General features: G+C 32.2%; 1 protein-coding gene across 1 annotated transcript; it reads left to right on the top strand.

Moving 5' to 3' along the window:
• The first annotated feature begins 11313 nt into the window (after positions 1 to 11313).
• On the top strand, positions 11314 to 16758 carry LOC139091532 (uncharacterized). Its single transcript, XM_070641665.1, has 3 exons — positions 11314 to 11441; positions 11540 to 11980; positions 12044 to 16758. Exons 1-3 carry the CDS (start codon positions 11363 to 11365, stop codon positions 16534 to 16536), a joined length of 5013 nt encoding a protein of 1670 aa, XP_070497766.1. The 5' UTR covers positions 11314 to 11362; the 3' UTR covers positions 16537 to 16758.
• Positions 16759 to 18968: the final 2210 nt, after the last annotated feature.

Genomic DNA, 18968 nt, shown 5'->3' with positions numbered 1-18968 from the left:
GTTGAAGGTCCATTAAAAATTGAATTTTTTTTTGTAAATAAATTGTGCGTGTTATGGAAATGACCGATTAAAAATTAAAAGGTGGACTGAATTTAAATATTTATTTTGTACTGAGTGCTGTTGCTAAACCATTTTATGAGTTTATGGTCTGTGCTTTATGTTTTGATGACTCTGAATGATGTTTGGTCTTAATAAGGTTGAGTTGATTGTAATTTTACGGATAACTATTGTAATTTTAAAAAGTATTTAAAATTCAAATGAAAATTATTAAAAAAGGTTTAAAAAAAAAAAAAATTTAAAAAATTGTTTTAAAAATTCCAAAAATTTCAAAAAAAAAATTTTAAAATTTCAAAAAAAAGTTTTAAAAAATTTAAAAAAAAGCTTAAAATATAAATTTAAAAAAAAAAATTTAAAAATTCAAAATATTAATTAAAAATTAGATTAAAAAAAAATTTTCAAAAAAAATTTTAAAAATTAAAAAATTTTTGAAAAATCAAAAATTTCAAAAAAATTTTTTAAAAATTAAAAAAAAAAATTTGAAAATTAAAAAAGATTTCAAAAATTCAAAAAAAAATTAAAATTCTAAAAAAAAAAATTCAAAAAATTTTATAAAATTTTAAAAATTAAAAAAAAACCTTTAAACCTTTCTAACCTTCTTCTAAATTCCCATCCAATCCAACTTATTCATTCAAGTAATAATCATTCCAACTCTAAAAATAAATTTCTCATAAAATTCCATCTCTATAAAAACGAAAGAGCTTAAGTACGAAACCCAAGAAATATAGCATTCACCTGTAAGATGTTAAGGATTCAGCTTGTAGTAGTTTTTCGTTCAAAGTTTAAAGACCATCGTGAGGAGTGCTTTAAAAGTTTTAACATGAACGTGTTCACACTGTCATCAATACTTTCAGAATTTTACTATCGCAAAAAAAAAGTAAATTTCCATTCAGTTTTATATCTTGAAAAAAAAAAGAGTCACTTGAATAGCTTGTTGAGATGAAAAGTTGGGGATGATTGTTGACATTTTGACTGAGTTGTGAGAGCAGTTGATGTTGATTTTGAAATTTGAGGTGTACATTTATTGAACGGTGAGGACTTTTTGTTTGAATAGTGAATGTTTGACATTTCAATTGTTCAGATTGTATCTGACAATATGTCAGGGTCACGCTAACGTGGTGCCGGATTTTGAATCGACTAGCCGACTTATGGACAGACAACTTGTACATAGTCAGATGGGAAGCTTTTTGACGACAAAGAAACATGGTTACAGCAAGAAATAAGACAAATATATAGCATATGTCAAGGCATATTTAGTAGAGTACACATCTTAGTCATCAAACCATGATCAACCCTCTTTGGAATCTCAAGAATAGTCGGAAGGTATCAGACCAGTAACATCGTTTAAACTTGACAACGAAGAGCCTTAACCCGAAAAGCACAATTCAGAAATCACCGAAAATCCAACCTCAGGTTAGCGTTACTCTTGCCATAGGTCAGATTCGATGACATCAAGCTTCATTTCATTTTCAAGTCAGCCTGTGCTCAGATTTTCTTCAATTTCTGTGTCGAAGATATTGACTCATTTTCCAAAATACTCTTCGAGATTCCTTATCATCATCCCTAACCTCAAAACAGTCAATAAAGTCTTATCAAAATCCTCAAATCTAAAATGCGTCACGCTTCCAAATTGAACAGCAATCCGATGATTTTCCAACAAATCTTTGAGTTGTTCATGTTAAAACATTGATAGGGAATAAGATGATTCAAAGATTTCTTCCCTTTTTATTTTATGATCCCGAACGAACACCTTTTATGTCGTAAATCAAAATGTGCATGTTCTTCTCACTCGTCGTATATACTTTTTTATTCTTAAAGCAATGAGAAGCGATTAAATTTTATGGCGCGTCATAAAGAGAAAAAAGGTTAAAAATTTGCTAAAAAACCCTTTTTTGTCTTCTTCTTTTTCCATCTTGTTGATTCTTATAAATAATTTAGATGCACGCGAGAGGATCTTTCGTCGGTGAAACTTTCCATCACCTGCTATCCATACTAATTTGTGTCATAAATTCAGCTATAGTAAGTGTTTTGTGAGGTTTTAATGTTGCAAACCAGAGTTGCCAAACAGGCATCTGGTATGGGTAAAAACCTTACAATTTCTTGATAATTTGTATGGTTTTTAAAACCGTTTATGAAATTGTGGCAGTAACAAAACCATACAAATTGTAACCTAATATCAAGAAATTGTACGGTTTTTGGCTATGACAGGTACATACAAAACCATTCAAATTATCGAGGAATTGTACGGTTTTTGCCTGCGACACGTGCCTGTTTTACAACTCTGATGCAAACTTTTGTTTACATCGTAAAAAAAACTACAATTTAATTATGTATGATCCATTTCAGCACCATGTTTTGTGTACATAAATTTTATATTGACTATTTCAGATGTTTACTTACTAAAAATGTTTATAGATCGAATTTTATTGTTCTTGATTTAATTAAAAAATTGTGACTCGATTTTTATGACTTTCAATAAAAAATAGAATGAAATTATTTTTATGAGCTTTTTTTTAATCTACTGCTGTGACTGTAATAATTATTGTCGCATTTTATATTGTTTGACTTTTTTATGGATCTAATTTAATAAGATTGAGAGATGAGACATTAAGATTGTGATTTAGGTTGAATGTAGTCGTTAAAGCTATTTTGTTAATTTTTCTTTAATTCTATGCGGTTATTTTTGGTAATTATTACAAACTTTTGACTAATTTTCATGTCCACATATTATTGTTTAAAGTAAAAAATCACTTTTTATTACTCACAGCCCCTTCTTCCTCCCTCTTTTTCTCTTATCAATTTCAAGCTGTCACAAGATCATACATTTATCCCTTTTTTTAACCCTTTGCTGCGTTAAAGAACGTCTGTACAGCTCTATTTTTCGATAACTTTTGCCAATTCGGAATATTGAGAACTCTAGCGTCCTTATCAACACATCCAATCCAGGAACTATTCGGTCTTTCGATCTTTTTCTGTCCACAAAGTCTGCAAATTTTACTCTAGAGTGACAATATCATCATAAGCTCATAGAATTCATAAATCTATTTCGATTCACTTCTGTCCATTAATTAACAGTATTCATCTCTCAAAGACACCAATTGCTTCCTCATCTGTTTGTGTAGAGTTCCAGATTTCCAAGCCGTATAATGCAATAAATCGAATAATCGTTTAGTATAGCTTGACCACCTCTAAACAGACTCTTGGACAGTGCTTTAAGAAATGCACCATATGCTGAGTAGATCCGCTTGTTTTGATTTTAAACTTGCAAGATAGTATTTGACCATAGTTTCTAGATCGTGCCATAAACATCCAATATACAGTATAACACCATTAAAAACTTATCTTTTGACAACTGTCTAAAAAATTCTCTGATACTCTAATAATCTCCCATGACTATATCAGAATCTCCACTTAACATAAGCTGAGCTCAAAAATTTCATCCCAAAAAATACCCAATTAAATTCAACATCAACTAACTACATCCCAAAAAAAGTTCCTATTAACATTCAACGTCCACCAAAAAACATGCAAACGTATATCCATTAAAAAAAAGTTGATTAAATAAAATGTGAAAAGTTTATTAACCCAATATGTTTCCCATCGATTAAAGACTACAGATAATTAGATTATCTTAATTGAAAACTTTTAGTCGATGCCACAAAAATCTCGATATTGCCATAAAACCAACCAGCATCGTGCAACATTCGAGTAAGGTTATCGTAATCAATTTATTGACTTTATTCGATTAAATTGATGATATTTTGATAACATATAAAAATAAAATTGTGTGCATTGACATTTTGTAAGAGTCATAAAAGTCCTAGCATGTGCTTAATGGCCATAAGTTTCATTTTTCCATCCTTTTTTTGAGTTTAACTATGGTAAATATTGTCGATAAACAGACATTAAAAGGTAAATTATATCCCTCAAAACCTTATGCAATTAAATTTATGTTACAGCATAAAATTTTAGTATGCAAACAATGCATTGAGTTCGTTTTTTTTTTTTGTAGCTAACGACGAAGGTACAACATATTGTAAATATTTGAGTGGAATCATTTTTGATGATGATGTTTGGCTTCTCTCATTGGATATAATGTTTGGCACAAAAAAATGTGGGGTAAGTTTATCTACCATAATTGTGTGTGTAAACGAGAAAGTTTTATGGAGGTTTGTTCCAGATGATAAATTGAAAATTTTTTTTTTATTCCTGATAGTTTATGAGGATTAAATAATGATGAGGAATTTTTTTTAAGGTATGAAATATTTAATGTGCATGTCGAGGAGATTTAATGATCTTTTTTTTTCTTCATCATAAAAATATTTTTCAATCTGATGTTGACACTTGAGTAAACTTCAGGGTTGGCAAGTCTCCAATAGTCCAAAAATGCGCCTGTAATGTTGTGATATATCTGAAACCAAATAGTGATGGAGCAGACGTCTCACAGGCAATGAGCATGCACTTACTCAGTAGAGTAAGAGCTTAGTCTACTTAAATATAATAGTTAAGCATATAAACGAGTGAGCTTTTAGCTTATTCTGGTCTTTGGAACTAGAGACGTTCGGTTGCTTGTTCAAGGGTTTTCTGCATTTCTGGGCAACTTTAAGCTTAAATATCAAGTAGAACTGAATAAACTTGGGTTGAGTCGGAATCGAACCATTTTATACCCATTTCATTTTAATATTGGATGTATTTATTGGATGTAAATATTTAATGAGCAGTCCAACGTCCTTTTCAAATTTGATCCCAAAACATTCCTTTTCTGGATTTACCAATGATCTAAAATCATTGAATACTGAACTTTGATGATTTTGTCAAGATGAATAAGATTTTTGATAACAATTTCTCAAACCAGAGATCGAATTCGACTTCGATAAAGTCGAGAATTGAGTTGACTTTTTCTTACAAAATTGGAATCGACTTTGAGTAGACATTTCATAGGATCGAGCCTGGGATCGTTAAAAACAATACAATGTTGCTTTTTAGTTACTTATGGGAATCGAGCCCGCTTCATTAAGATTTCCAGTCGAACTCTCTTGACACTAACTTGTCAATAGTTTCATGCAAGCTTGATAAAATGCACATTTAAACAATTGATCTACTCACAAAAGCATCTAAAATACGACATTATTAAAAAACCTCAAGAATAAAATTACCTTAATTCCACAACCCCCTTTCTACATTCCCACAATGTAATTTTCATTAAGTTTCAAAAAAAATTCTTGTCAAATTATTTTTTTAAAAAAACTTTTTTAATCAAAAGTTCGCAACATTTTTTCTTCGCTTAATCCTTTTCTCGGTATTTTTTTGTGACATTTTTCATTTTGCGATGTGCTTAATAGACACATGTATGTAACATAATTGAGTGATTTACCAAGTTTCTCATGTGAAATTTTTTGTCTTCGTTGGAAAGGTTTGAACTCAATTTGCGTTTAAAATGATGAATTATATTTTGAGGTGACTGAGAGCTTTTGATTCTGTTGGAAGGAGGGTGGTTTTAGATGTCAAATTACGAAATGAGGTAGAACAACCTATATGAAATGAGTAAGCGTTTTGTAAAATTAGAATAATGATTTGTCTTGAAGGAGGTATAAATGAGAATAGAACTTAAATATTGGTATAGTGTGACTTCTTGTTGTCAATCTTAACAGGCAATGAGCACGCTGTTTAGAGCTTGCTCTTGACGAGAATTATCAGTTATTTTATGTTAATATGATCTGAATTTGCGACTTCTGTTTGGAAAGCATGAGTCACTTGCTTCATATTTGCCTGCATTTTAGAAGAAGCAAGAGATAGTATTCTAATTGGGGTTGGAATTATTAGCTTTCGTCGACATCTACGGAAGGTCATGGATCGCAATTGATCTGTGCGGCTAACGAAGTACATAAATAAGAGTTCAATTCCTATTAAAATCTACTTAACGGGAGGTATTATATGTTAAGTTGCAGACAAACTCACACTTGTGTGAAGATCGCTTTAAGGTAACCCAGTGCCCCTACTATACCATAAAAGCATACTATTTGCTTATTAGGGTGATAAACAACAGCACATAATTAATTTTCTCTCATCTCATTACGAATATTTCATGCAATAAATTGCCTCGTTTTCGTATCAGATAATCATGACTGAGATTGCATAAATAATTCTTTCCATCTAGTAAAATCATTATTGTTACAAATAATGTGCACACAGTGTAGCAATATGTTTGTATTCATTATAATTCCATCGAAAAAAATATTTTGCAGCAACTCACAAAAGGCAAAAGTTCAAGTTCCATGCCAACTAAAAGAACGTTTTAACTAAATTTTTAACAAAACATATTTTTAATTAAATTATAATGAAACTGAATTTTCATCACAAAGTTTTGAGCTTTGTGCTGATATTGTTTAGTTAAAAAATTCCTTTCAAAAATAGAATTTGAATTTTTCTATTAAATATTTAAAATTGAATTAAATGAAATGTCAATAAAATTTTTCGTGCGCTTCGGTAGAACTTAATTAAGAAACTTTTGCCTATGCAGGTCCATAATGTCGACCTAAAATTGATGCAGACAATGGCATAATTGAAAAGTTGAGAGTAATTAGAGCGATTTTTTAGACTTTTAATGGATTTTTGTAGAATTATTTTGAGGTTACGATCATGTTTTGGTCACATTTTGATGCTTTTGCGGGTTTCTAGCTACAGTTATACATACGAATATGTGCCAACGTTACATTTGCAACCAACTAAGGTTGTAGAACTGGTAAAATGATCAAAAATTATCAAAACTGGTCAAAAACTTTCAAGAATGTTCAAAAATGATCGAAAAATTGACCAGAATTGACCAAAAATGATCAAAAGAGTGTCAAAAATGATTATTGATAATCAAAATTGACAAAAAGACCACAAAGTATTAAAAATTTTGATCAAAATTACTAAAATTTCGCCAATCAACTCCGACTTCCCACGCTACTGTTCAAGCAACCCACACATCCCGACATACACCCAACTGCAACATCCTTCGATTCCTCAATCAATGGGCAAATTATTGCACAAATGAAAGAATAAGCAAGGCTCAGAAAGGCTCAGACACTCAACCGAAATTTAATTTTTTACAATTTTTACAATTTTTTCATTACAAAAATTGTGAACAGTATTGTATTTTTCTAATGGTTTTATCTTTTCATATAAAAATTGTGAAAATTGTAGAAATTCGTACAATTTTCGCAATTTTTTCATACAAAACTGACAAAATTGATTTTCAAAAACATAAATGGTTTCATGATTTTCATATTAGGGAAATGTAAGTGAAAAATTGATTTTTCTCGAGGTTTTTCATGTTTTTATAAGAATAGAGACGAAATTCGAACGAGAGTTTTTTCATCCTTAATAACAAGAATAATTTAAGGGATTTTTAGGAAACCGAGGTGAAATTCGGTTTTTCTGAGGGATAATTTAAATATAAAACCTAGGCAAAATTCGGCAATTTTTAGGGCGATTTACCCCAAAACAACCACAAATTCGGCAATTTTGAATCTAATTTCCCCAAATTCACCAAGGCAAAATTCGGCTTTTCTGATGGATAATTTCGAAATATAAAAATAGGCAAAATTCGGAATTTTAAGGGCGATTTAAATATTGAAACCGAGGCAAAATTCGGCAAGTAAGGGTAATTTTCCCCAAAATAGAAAAGGCAAAATTCGGCTTTTCTGTGGATAATTTACCCGAAATATAAAAACCTAGGCAAAATTCGGCAATTTTGAAGGGCGATTTACCCCATAATTGAAACCGAGGCAAAATTCGGTAATTTTACCCCAAATATAGAAACCGAGGCAAAATTCGGCAATTTTGAGGGGTAATTTACCCCAAATATAGAAACCGAGGCAAAATTCGGCAATTTTGAAGGGTAATTTACCCCAAATATAAAAACCGAGGCAAAATTCGGCAATAATGAAGGGTAATTTTTAATTGAAACCGAGGCAAAATTCGGATTTTGAAGGGTAATTTTTCAAATATAGAAACCGAGGCTAAATTCGTTAATTTTGAGGGGTAATTTACCCCAAATATAAAAACCTAGGCAAAATTCGGCAATTTTTTTACCCCAAATATAAAAACCGAGGCAAAATTCGGCAATTTTGAGGGGTAATTAACCCCAAATATTTTTCGGCAATTTTGAATGTAATTTACCCCAAATTAGAAACCGAGAAAACTTTTCGGCAATTTTGAAGGTCAATTTACCCCAAATATAGAATGGCCGAGGCAAAATTTGGCAATTTTGAGGGGATAATTTACCCCAAATATAAAAACCGAGGCAAAATTCGGCAATTTTGAAGGTAATTTCAAATATAGAAACCGAGGCAAAATTCGGCAATTTTGTAATTTTCCCAAATATAGAAACCGAGGCAAAATTCGGCAATTCTTAACCCCAAATATAGAAACGATAAAATTGGTGCCAACCCTAATTAAGAAAATCAAGGCAAAATTCGGCTTTTTTGAAAGTATTTCCACACTAATTGAGAAATTCGAGGTAAAATGATCAAAAATGAGACATTTTTTAAATAAGAAAAAAAATTTCAAGAATGTTTAAGAAAATTGATCGAAAAATAGCAATTTACAAGAATTCCCATTTTGTAAAAATGATAAAAATTTTCACATTTCGCCAATGAAAAAACATGATCAAAAATTCAGTTAAAATAAAAATTTTTATCAAAATTCCATGTTTTCACAAAGTGATCCTTCCAGTCACCTATGACTCACTCAATCCCCATTGTGAAAATTGTAACAATTGTACAATCCCCCATACACAAAACTGTGAACATCCTCTCAATTCTCTAAGTCAATGGGCAAATTATTGCACAAATCGAAAGAATAAGTTCTGAAAATTAACTTTACACTCGAACATAGAGAGTCGACTCTAACAGCGTCAAATGAAAATTGAAAATAGAACAAAAAGTTTATTAAATCATTTCAGTAACACATAAACTTTTTCTATCGAGCAATGCAATCAATGGAGGAATTGAAAGTTTATATTTTTTTGAGAGTTAAGCAATTGTAAAAATTGGATAGATGAATTTATTTGATTTTTTTTGTTTTTTGCTGTAGTAGCGAAATTGATGGAATTTGTAGTGATTGAAATCCGCAATTGAGTTTGGTTCAATCGTCAGGGAATGTTTGGAAGTTTTTGGAACGCTTAAAATTGTATTTTTAGAGCCCTTTCCTCACCGTACCGGTTTGTAACCAAAAGGTATCCCTCTTTCTAAATCACTTTCTAGAACCATGCTCCAAATTGGATCCTAAGCTATTACAAGAGGCTTACCCCATCTGGCCCTATTGCTGATCACATCCCAAAGCTTGTACAAACTCTTTGTTTTGACATTTAATTGATATTCTCGTATTACTCCTTTACGCTTCCATTTCGCTTTTGGAGAATCTCCTCATCCTCCCTAAGCGTTATGCAACTTCTGAACGTTTCCTCAGGTGTTCAATTGTTTCAAAAATTACAGCAATTTAGAGAACTCGAAGGGACAAGCTGCGAAGTTGGTTTTGATGGACACAAACCGAGTTGATGTGGCTAGAACAGCGAAAAAGCATTCAAACTCGTCTGAATTTCCTCGGATCAAACCCGGTCGTTAGGATCGGTAGGTCGACACTCTAACGACTAAGCCACTGCTGCGTATTCCTGCTAGACTTTAATGGTATAATTAAGTCTGATTTCAACAAATAAAGCTGATTTCCGCATTGTTTCGCTCTAAAAAGCTCTAAAGATCCACAAGACTAAACTTTAATAGTCTCTATCAAGTCTCTACACTTCCACTCTGTACAGTTTGTTGTTACAAATGTTCTTATTATACAATTTTACGCTCCAATTTACAGTTGTTTACTCTCTTCGATAATATAGATTCAATTAATTATTATGTGACGTTCAATAAAACTTTACAAATATTTTAAATCAACAAATTAATTTTCTCGCATTTAAATTAAGAGAAACATTTTCAAAATATTTATTCAATGATTCAAATAAACTTTTTTTTTCTGCCAAGTCTATGCCTTTTGGGTGGATTTTGTGTTCAAATCAATTTATTTAGCACGAAAATTTTTGTTTGATGATGAATATTTACTCGCTGTTTTGATTGATTGATTTTTGACGCAGATAAAATATTTGCTAATTTTTCAATAATGTTAGATAATATTTGATGTTAACTGTGTGCAGTCGATGTGCAAATATCAAAAAAATTGAGATAAATTAATGTCAAAATTTTTGTAGACTTTAGGAATATTGTCCGCAGATTTTTGATCTTATACAAGTAAGGGCGAAACCAGAACAAACGGTTTCCGATTTTCTCGGATGAGAGCTCATGCCCTCGTCGGGCTACGCTTCTATATGCAAAACTCAGACTAGGTACATAGCTAGATCGCAAGAATTTAGAAGATTTTGGGAATTTTTCAATGAGAAACTCTTGTAAATTGAAGAATTTATCCAAAAAGGGAGGAATTTAGACATACATAACGCCCAAACTCCCTCCTGACTGGGATGCATCACTGGCTAAACCATTCATCAGAAAATAGAGCTTGAAATCAACTCAAGTTTTATATGGAATCGAATTGATTTTTCTATGCAATATTCGAGTTGATGTCATATCAGGGAGCGTTGCCGAAAGGCTGTTCCCAATACACTGCTACCTCAGGTTCTCATCTGAGGACACATACAAAATCATACAATTGGAAGATTTATTATTTTAGGTCCTCGTGAAAATATCACCGTTCCATGCAAAAGAATAAGTTTAAGAACAAGTTTTGAGTGTATAATTAAAATAAATTCAAAATAAACATTCCCGAACAGAATAAGTTGATCAAAAGTCCGGCACATGACCAACAAGAGTTCAGTATGTTTTCAAATTCGATTCAAATCCGCATTCAGTCATGTGAGCGTGAAGCTGAATTTCTGATAGATTAGCCCGGTGGTGTGCTGCGGCGCAATAGAATACAGCTAAAAATTTTTTTTATAATGTCTTAAGCCACATGTCATATGCGGTTTTAATCGTAGGTTACCGCTAAGGTGTGTCATGACATAAAAAATGTTGCCCATTACTCGATTAACCAATTTGTGCCATTCGGGATTTTTTTTGTGATGAAATATAAATGCGAAATGGAAACGACACAAAAAATCCATAAATTAATTCTTTCTTATCTCAAAACAAAATATATTGACATTAAAACTCGTTATTCAAAGTTCAGATCATTTGTCATTTAGTATAGATTTAATTTTCATAGTGAGAAGATTAGAGATATTAAAGAATGTGGAATTAAAGCGAAAAATATTGAATTGATGCTCACAAAAATGAGCAAAAATCATCGAAAATTTCATAATGACAGTTTTGCGAAGGATGTGAGCTTGAAATTTGGAGGTAATTTTATTAATTTTATCAATTTGAAATAGTTTTTTTGAAGTAAACTGAAAATTTGAATTTTTTGTTAATTTTAAATTTAATTCCAACCTTTTTAGGTCTTGAACTAGAGTCTCTATTGACATCAGATCACACTACAGGCCCTAACATTAAGATCAAAGACACAAAAATTGATAAAAATGAGGCAAAATTTGAAACATTTCAAAATTACAACAGCAAGGCAGACATATTTGAAACCATTGAGTCATTTAGTCTAACCAAATCCAACCAAGACACTTTACTAATAAAATTTCAATCTTCAGACAATTTAATCGACCTAAATTCATCAGATCTTAACAAATTGAACAAAATTTTTGCACATAAATCAGCCGTGATCATTTTGGAGTCAGAAAATGATTCTTCGATTTACTGGAAATTAAATGAAGTTGAAGAATTTTTGACATTAAAAATCAATGAAAACCTGAATTTAGAAAAGGATAAGAAACTGCATGAGTATGTTGCCAATTTTCTTGCTAAATCTGTTGAAAATAATCATTTGGGTAGGTTTTGATATAAATTTGACATTATTTGTAGCTTAATTGAAATTTCATCCCTTGATTCAGGTCTCATCAGTAAACTTCAAGTTCAACCTGGAATGAAGTCAATCAGTCTTGATCTTCTTGCTGATCCTCGCGACTTCAACTTACTTATTCTTGCAGCTGAGTATGGAAACTCAGAAATTGTCGAAATTTTACTACTACATGGAATGAACACGAACTCATTGGACAATAAAGTCAATGCTCAAACTCTAGCTTATCAAAATCAACATTTCGACGTTCTGCACCTATTGTTGCAAGCGAATCTGAAGTTCCCAGACTCATTTGATGCTAGCTTGTGCACAGGAAAATGCAAAGAATTTTGCAATGTCACTGAGGAAGTCCATCAACTGATCAAATCTAACGACTACGAAAATCTTAAAGAAATTTTGAATCAACACAAAAATCTCAAACATTTCTACAACTTTTCAAACGAATCAGCTTTAAAAGTTGCGATCCTCAATGGATCTTACAAAATTTATAAGGAACTAACAAGACGGAAGTTTCGATACGCATCTCATGAAGATCCAGCTGAATATTTGCAGCACTTAAATGACGATGATAAGAAGATCGTTCGGGAAATTCACAATAAATTTTCAGAGGGCATTATTGACAAGCACATTAATGTTCTGATTGGTAATTCCTTCATTTATCATGACGAAGTCGATGGACAGGACAAGCAGGACATCATCAGTCGAGCATACAAGTCACTCGATTCCATACCACTCGTCAGAATCATTCTCAAGATTGTTGCTGCATCAAAAAATTTCAAAATTATTTTCGACTTTAATCGTGAGTCAGTGAATGTGGCAGATCCAACAGTTGACTCGTATACTCAAGGTCTGTTTTATGTGTCGGGTAGAATCTACATTGGAGCTAAACAATTGCTCAATTCGGCTACTGAACATGAAGCTTTAGGAAATTTAGCACATGAACTATGTCACTACACAATGAATTTAGTCTACAATAACGGAGCTAATCCATATGAAGCAGATGATTCGAGCACTAAAGAAAAATTAGATGAAATTTTGGAAATCTGTAAGAAAAGTGATGAAAGAGAAGACATAATTGACACTGTGTATGAAGAATATCCAGAAGAAGTTCATCATGCTGAGTTGATCGTTCGTCCTGTGCACATGTTAGCTTACTATCGAAATTCCCCTGATATATTACAGCAAAGGATTGAAGCTTACAGCAGCTTATTTGAATTCTATGAAAATAAAATTTATCCTGATATGAAAAAAGCACTGCCAGAGATTGAAGGAAGGGACAGAATTGTGCTGGAACAAAAGAATCGAAAAATTTCCAAATTAAAGAAATTGTCTGCAATTGGTGGGGTTTTGACTATACTTGGAGTTATAGCAGCAATTGCTATTGGATTTATTTTCTATACACCGACTTATAGTTTTGATGAACTCAATTCTGAGCAGCAGACAATTGTCCTAAATTCATCAATAATATACAAGAATAATGAGATTCAGCTGAATGATCTATTTCCTGCTGATTCGATTGCTTATAAAATGTTGACATCTGATCACATCTCTCAAATGTTACACGGTGAAATTTTGAACTTTGATGATCCATATGTCCATTATTTGGATGAGCTAGTCACACATTCATGGACAAACTTGACCGAGAAATTGCAGGAAAAAATTCTAACCTCAAACTTGACATTCCAAAATGAAAGTTTGAAGTTCAACATTTTACATGAATCAAATCCAAAGGTCTTCGACTCGCTAACGTCTCAACAAATTATTGACGTTTTGGACAACAAATCACTGACCATATCCAACATGATCAAAAATGACACAAACTTTATCGCAACAAGGAAGATATTTGATGAAAATCTCCATGAACTTTATTATGATTTTATGCATTTTATTAACGGAGAAGACCGTTCATGTAGATGTGAGTGCCTCAATATTACTGGAAATACCAAAACATTCAAAATATTTTACGAAGAATTTAGAAATCAAAATTTGGATACTCAAATCAAAAAACTGGATGAAATCAGAAGGAAAGAGACTTATACAGTCTGTCCAATTGAAGGCTACAAAATTAAGATTTACTTCTATCCATATCCTGTAGCTGAAACTTTACTGACTCATACATCCTTACAATTTGACTTTGAAGATGTGCTTAAAATTGCTAATGACACAAAAATGTTTGTTTTATCAGCAGAAGCAGGAACTGGCAAGACTGTGACGTTTGAGCAGTTCACGATGAGGATCAAGAAGAAGTTTCCATCTCGCTGGGTTTCATACATTGACTTGAAAGATCATAAAGAGTTGTATAAGGCTGTTGAGACTTTTGACGATGTGAAGGATATGATTGAAATGATTTTTGGACTTAACGATAATAACAAATTTGAGAAAGAGATTTTTGAGGAATTATTCAAGTCCGGGAATGCAATCATATTATGGAATGGATTTGATGAAATTTCACCGGAATTTAGTGAAGCTGTATTGAAGATACTAAGCATAATTAAGGACAACACTGAGAACATTCAATTTATATGCACAAGACCACTTTATACTGACAAATTGAAGGACAAATTCAGTACAAAGACCTACACTTTGATTCCATTTACTAAAGATGAGCAAATTAATTTTATAACCCAATTCCTGATTGCTAACAAAGTTGACGAGTCAAAAATTCCGGATTATATTCTGAAAGTTCAGTCCATAGTTAATTCCACTCAATCAAAAGAAGGCTTTGATACACCATTGCTCCTTGGAATGATGGCTGAACTAGTCTCGAGTGATGTCGAAATTTATGAGACAGAAAATTTGTATGAACTTTATAGGAAATTCGTTGAGAAGAAGGTCCAAATTTGGCAGGAAAACAGCGCTTTTGCTCAGCAGTTCCTCAATACTCTTGTGACTAGCGGATTTAGTATCAAAAACTTGCATCAAAGGTACGCAATGAGACATGAACTGCAATCGGGTGACTATTCCTACAAATTTGCATACTTCAATGCCTTAAAGCTCAAAGTCATGCGACAAAAGGTGCCAAAAGGATTAACAAACGATGAAGTATCAAGAATGGGAATTTTGTTCATTAATGGACCGAAAACTTTCAAATTTGCCCACAGAACCTTCGCTGAATTCTTTGTAGCTCAATATTTTGTCGAGAACATTTACTTTGCAGAAGATGAGCCAACTGACGAGGAAGCAGAACGACGAATTCGATTGTTCTTCCAGACATTCAACTATCCATTCTACAGAATAAGAATCTTCATCAAATCCTTCCAAGAAACTCAAGCTGCGAATGAAACGCAAGCATTCGATGCTCAAATATCAAAAGTTTTGAGGACAAAATACCAGCGACTTTATTTTAACAGCATGAAGGAACTAAATGAGATTCCATTGTTAGACTTTTGGGCAAAGGATAACAAAGTCCTCACAGAACTGCTTCAAGTTAATGCTGATGAAACTCTTTATACAGCAACTTATAATTATGTTTATTATCCAGGATCCAAAAACCAAATTATGTATCATAAAGGAATAAGTGACCTTGGAAAGAAATATCTAAGTGACAGTCAATATCAAAGTTTTATAAGTGACAAGAATCAAAAAGGAATAATTTTGTGGAGTTCTTACTGCCTGGCCTCAAAGATAATTATGTTAAGGGATTATGGACATACATTTCATGAAAGGTTTACCTTAGCTGACGAATTATTTGAAAATCTTGATCCAATCCACGTCTTTGAATTGATAGCAAAGAATCTAACAAAACCTGAGCTTAAGGCACTTTTAACTTCGGAAATAATTGTAAATTCTGTGAATCTGATCAATGGTGGTGTCCGCTACATCTTCAACGAATCCATCTGGAATTTTATTGAAGAAAATTTAACAACTGAGGAACAGAAGCAACTGCTTGTGAAGTTTTTCAGCACATCCTCGATTTTGTATAGCATTTATAATCTCAATTTCGGATTCGACAAGCTAGAAAAGCTCTACAATAGTTCAGAAATTTACCAATTCTTCTTAGATACAAAAATATTGACCATAGCTGCAAATTTCAGGAGCTACACATTCCAAATTTTATGGAACTTTTTCATTAATCATACGACTCAAGATCAACAGAAGTCAATAATGACACAAATTGTTCAAAATGATTGCATTTCAAGACCATTTAAAGCGTTTGAGCAGCTCAAGTATTGTTATGTATTTCCACCACTGAACATGCTGCAAACCTCGCTGTTCTCATTCGAAAGTCTTAGATCATTCACCGAAATTTCTAAAATATACGAAACTTACTTCAACAGAACTGAAATGCAAGAAATTATTTTGTCAAGTGCATCCGATTTCCTGCCAATTTTGATTGTTCAAGGCAGTCAAGATTTATGTGACGAAACCATCGGGTATTTAAAGGAGCTGTTCATTGGTGATGAGGAAGTTTTGAAAAACTTCTTACTGCAAACAGTTGAGCCAACAAAATTAAATGTCTTTGAACTTCTGATTGATTTCAATGACAGTAACAATTGTCTGGATTTATTCACCAAATTACTTGAATAAACTTTTATTTTTTGATCAAAAAAACCATGATATTCCTACTGGCATACTTCCAGTAACCAAATGCCTCATGTGAGAAACCAGTTAAATATTCACGTCATCATACAGATTTTCAAAAAGTAAATTGAGACTTTGTTGATGACGGCAGCATCAAGAGTGTAAAGAAAATATATTGTCACATGTGGATCTGCCTTATGTAAATTAACTCTTTTAAACTTGTATATAAACACACAGGATCTTTTTGGTGACTCAGTATTGTGTCAGTATTTGATGGAAGTACATCAAAAGAGCGTTTGTTGAATTATTTTTATATTTTGTTAAAAGAAGACAATTGATAAAATGAGCATAGACCATTTAATGTCTCAATCACATCAAAATTTAGTCGACCAAAATGATAATTTAGTTGATGATCCAAATCATATCAATATTGATGGTAAGTTTAGTGAACTTATTAATTTTTAACTAATTTACTTACTGGAAGACGGTAACCGGCGATGGAACCAGCTTTAGGCAATCCGAGGGAGGCCATGGATCACAGTCGATCTGTACAGCCTGCGAAGTTATTAAGTCCTTAATGGCCAGTGAAGCCATCCGGAAGAATTGTGATACATTTGGAAGGCTTGACTTAGATGGCACCTGAAATAATGTTGTTCAGGCTGCTGAATGTTAGTTATGGCTGCTGAAGAACCGTTAACAGTTGTTTTATTGGGAAAAAAACCCATAAATTAGTCATGTGTATTTTGATAAAGATCATGACACAAAAATGCTAAACTTGTGACTCCCATAAATAAGATTATGATCACACAAATTATACGCTGACAAGAAGTATCGAATATTTTGCCTACAATAAACGGACTTGTCCTGTATTTCTGGGATTTACCATCGAAACGCATCACCATTATATTCAATTTCAAGAATATAAATCAAAATCTGGAAGTTTTTTTTTGTATAATTGGAAGTAAAACTGGCCTGAACGCGTGGATATTGAAGCCTTCTTGCCTTTTTAAATACCTGAATAATATCAATTGACAAGAAAAAAATTGTTAAAAATTAAATTTTAATTTTTGAGGACAATATTCAGCTAAATGTAATCATGGTTACATTTTGTTGGTTTTTACTCGCTGGATTTACTGGATGTTAAATGAAGCAGCATAACGTCTCATCAATCCACTGTTGTTATCGACTTAACGAGCACATTATGTGCGTTTGATGGAATTCAACGGTCATTTTAAATTCAAATTTGATTGTTTTGCCGACTTGCAGCCAACTTCATGCTTTAGTGAAACTGAACGCGTCCTTTAAAAAACGTGAGAAAAAAATAATTTTTCTTTAAAAAAATTATTTTAAGTGCTGTTTTGAGGTGTTAGCTGCCTGATTGTTGCTGCGAATTTATTAGAAGACTGCTGAACAGACCTAGGAAAGCTTAATTTGTTGGTCAAATGGTAAGTATTCTGAAAAACAACAAATAATTAAATTTGAAACTTTGCAAATTTATTTTTGCTCTGTTGTTGTGTTTTGCCTCGCTGAATGTCGGATTTATGCTGCTTTACGGACACAATTGTGCTTTTATGATTGATCTCTGAGTCGAGTGAAGCTTAATTCACCACTCATGAGAATTTTAACACAATTTTTGAAATGTCTTGTGTGAAAAGACAAAATTGCAGGACATCATATTATTTTGGAATTAATTCCTTAGTTTAATCTAATGTGATTGGACTTACTTGTTCTGGATCATTGTAATCGATGAATTAATGTGTCAAATTAATGCAATATTGCTGAATTAAGATTATTGTGAAGTGTTGATGGAAATATTTCCTTGGATGTTAAAATCTGTCGTGAATTTGAAAAAAATTAGTACTGGATCTTTTTACACTTGCTGATTTGACATTCGTCTTAAAGCTTTCGACAAAATGGATGTAATTATGTGTACTGGATCATTTGAATGCGACAAATGCTACAAACGAATTGCTTTTTTCGTAACTGGATGATCTGAATAATCTCAACAATTATAAATACGTCAATGATGCAGCAATGGAGCAATTTTGCTGAATAATTCATTAAATTGGCAGCTTATTAGGAATTACCTCTTTGAGAACTGAATCTCAGAAAGCATGAGAGGTTCGTGATTGACATTAAACAATGGAAATTCATCATCAGAATGGATGGTCTTTATGGAAAGGAATGATTAAATGATGTGTGATCATCATTTTCCATTTCATCGTTCTAATTACGATTATCGGTTCGTGTGTTGGATGAAATTTTGGCACAAAAACTATTTCCAGATTTTCTTTTCGAAATCTTGCGTACACGAATTGTGACTGAATATATTGTTCATTTGGTCTTATGACGTACTCGTGTCTTTGCTATATGCAGAGCTTGCAAGTGGTTCTGATCATAAGGCTGAATTAGAATTATATAATTATTAATTGACTGCA

This window comes from Chironomus tepperi, unplaced genomic scaffold (genome assembly GCF_022539635.2).
Source record: "Chironomus tepperi strain 1889 unplaced genomic scaffold, CSIRO-AGI_Ctep_v1 contig_247, whole genome shotgun sequence".
Classification (NCBI taxonomy): domain Eukaryota; kingdom Metazoa; phylum Arthropoda; class Insecta; order Diptera; family Chironomidae; genus Chironomus; species Chironomus tepperi.
Note: the sequence above shows the minus strand (reverse complement) of the source record. Positions and strands in the feature narration are given on the sequence as shown.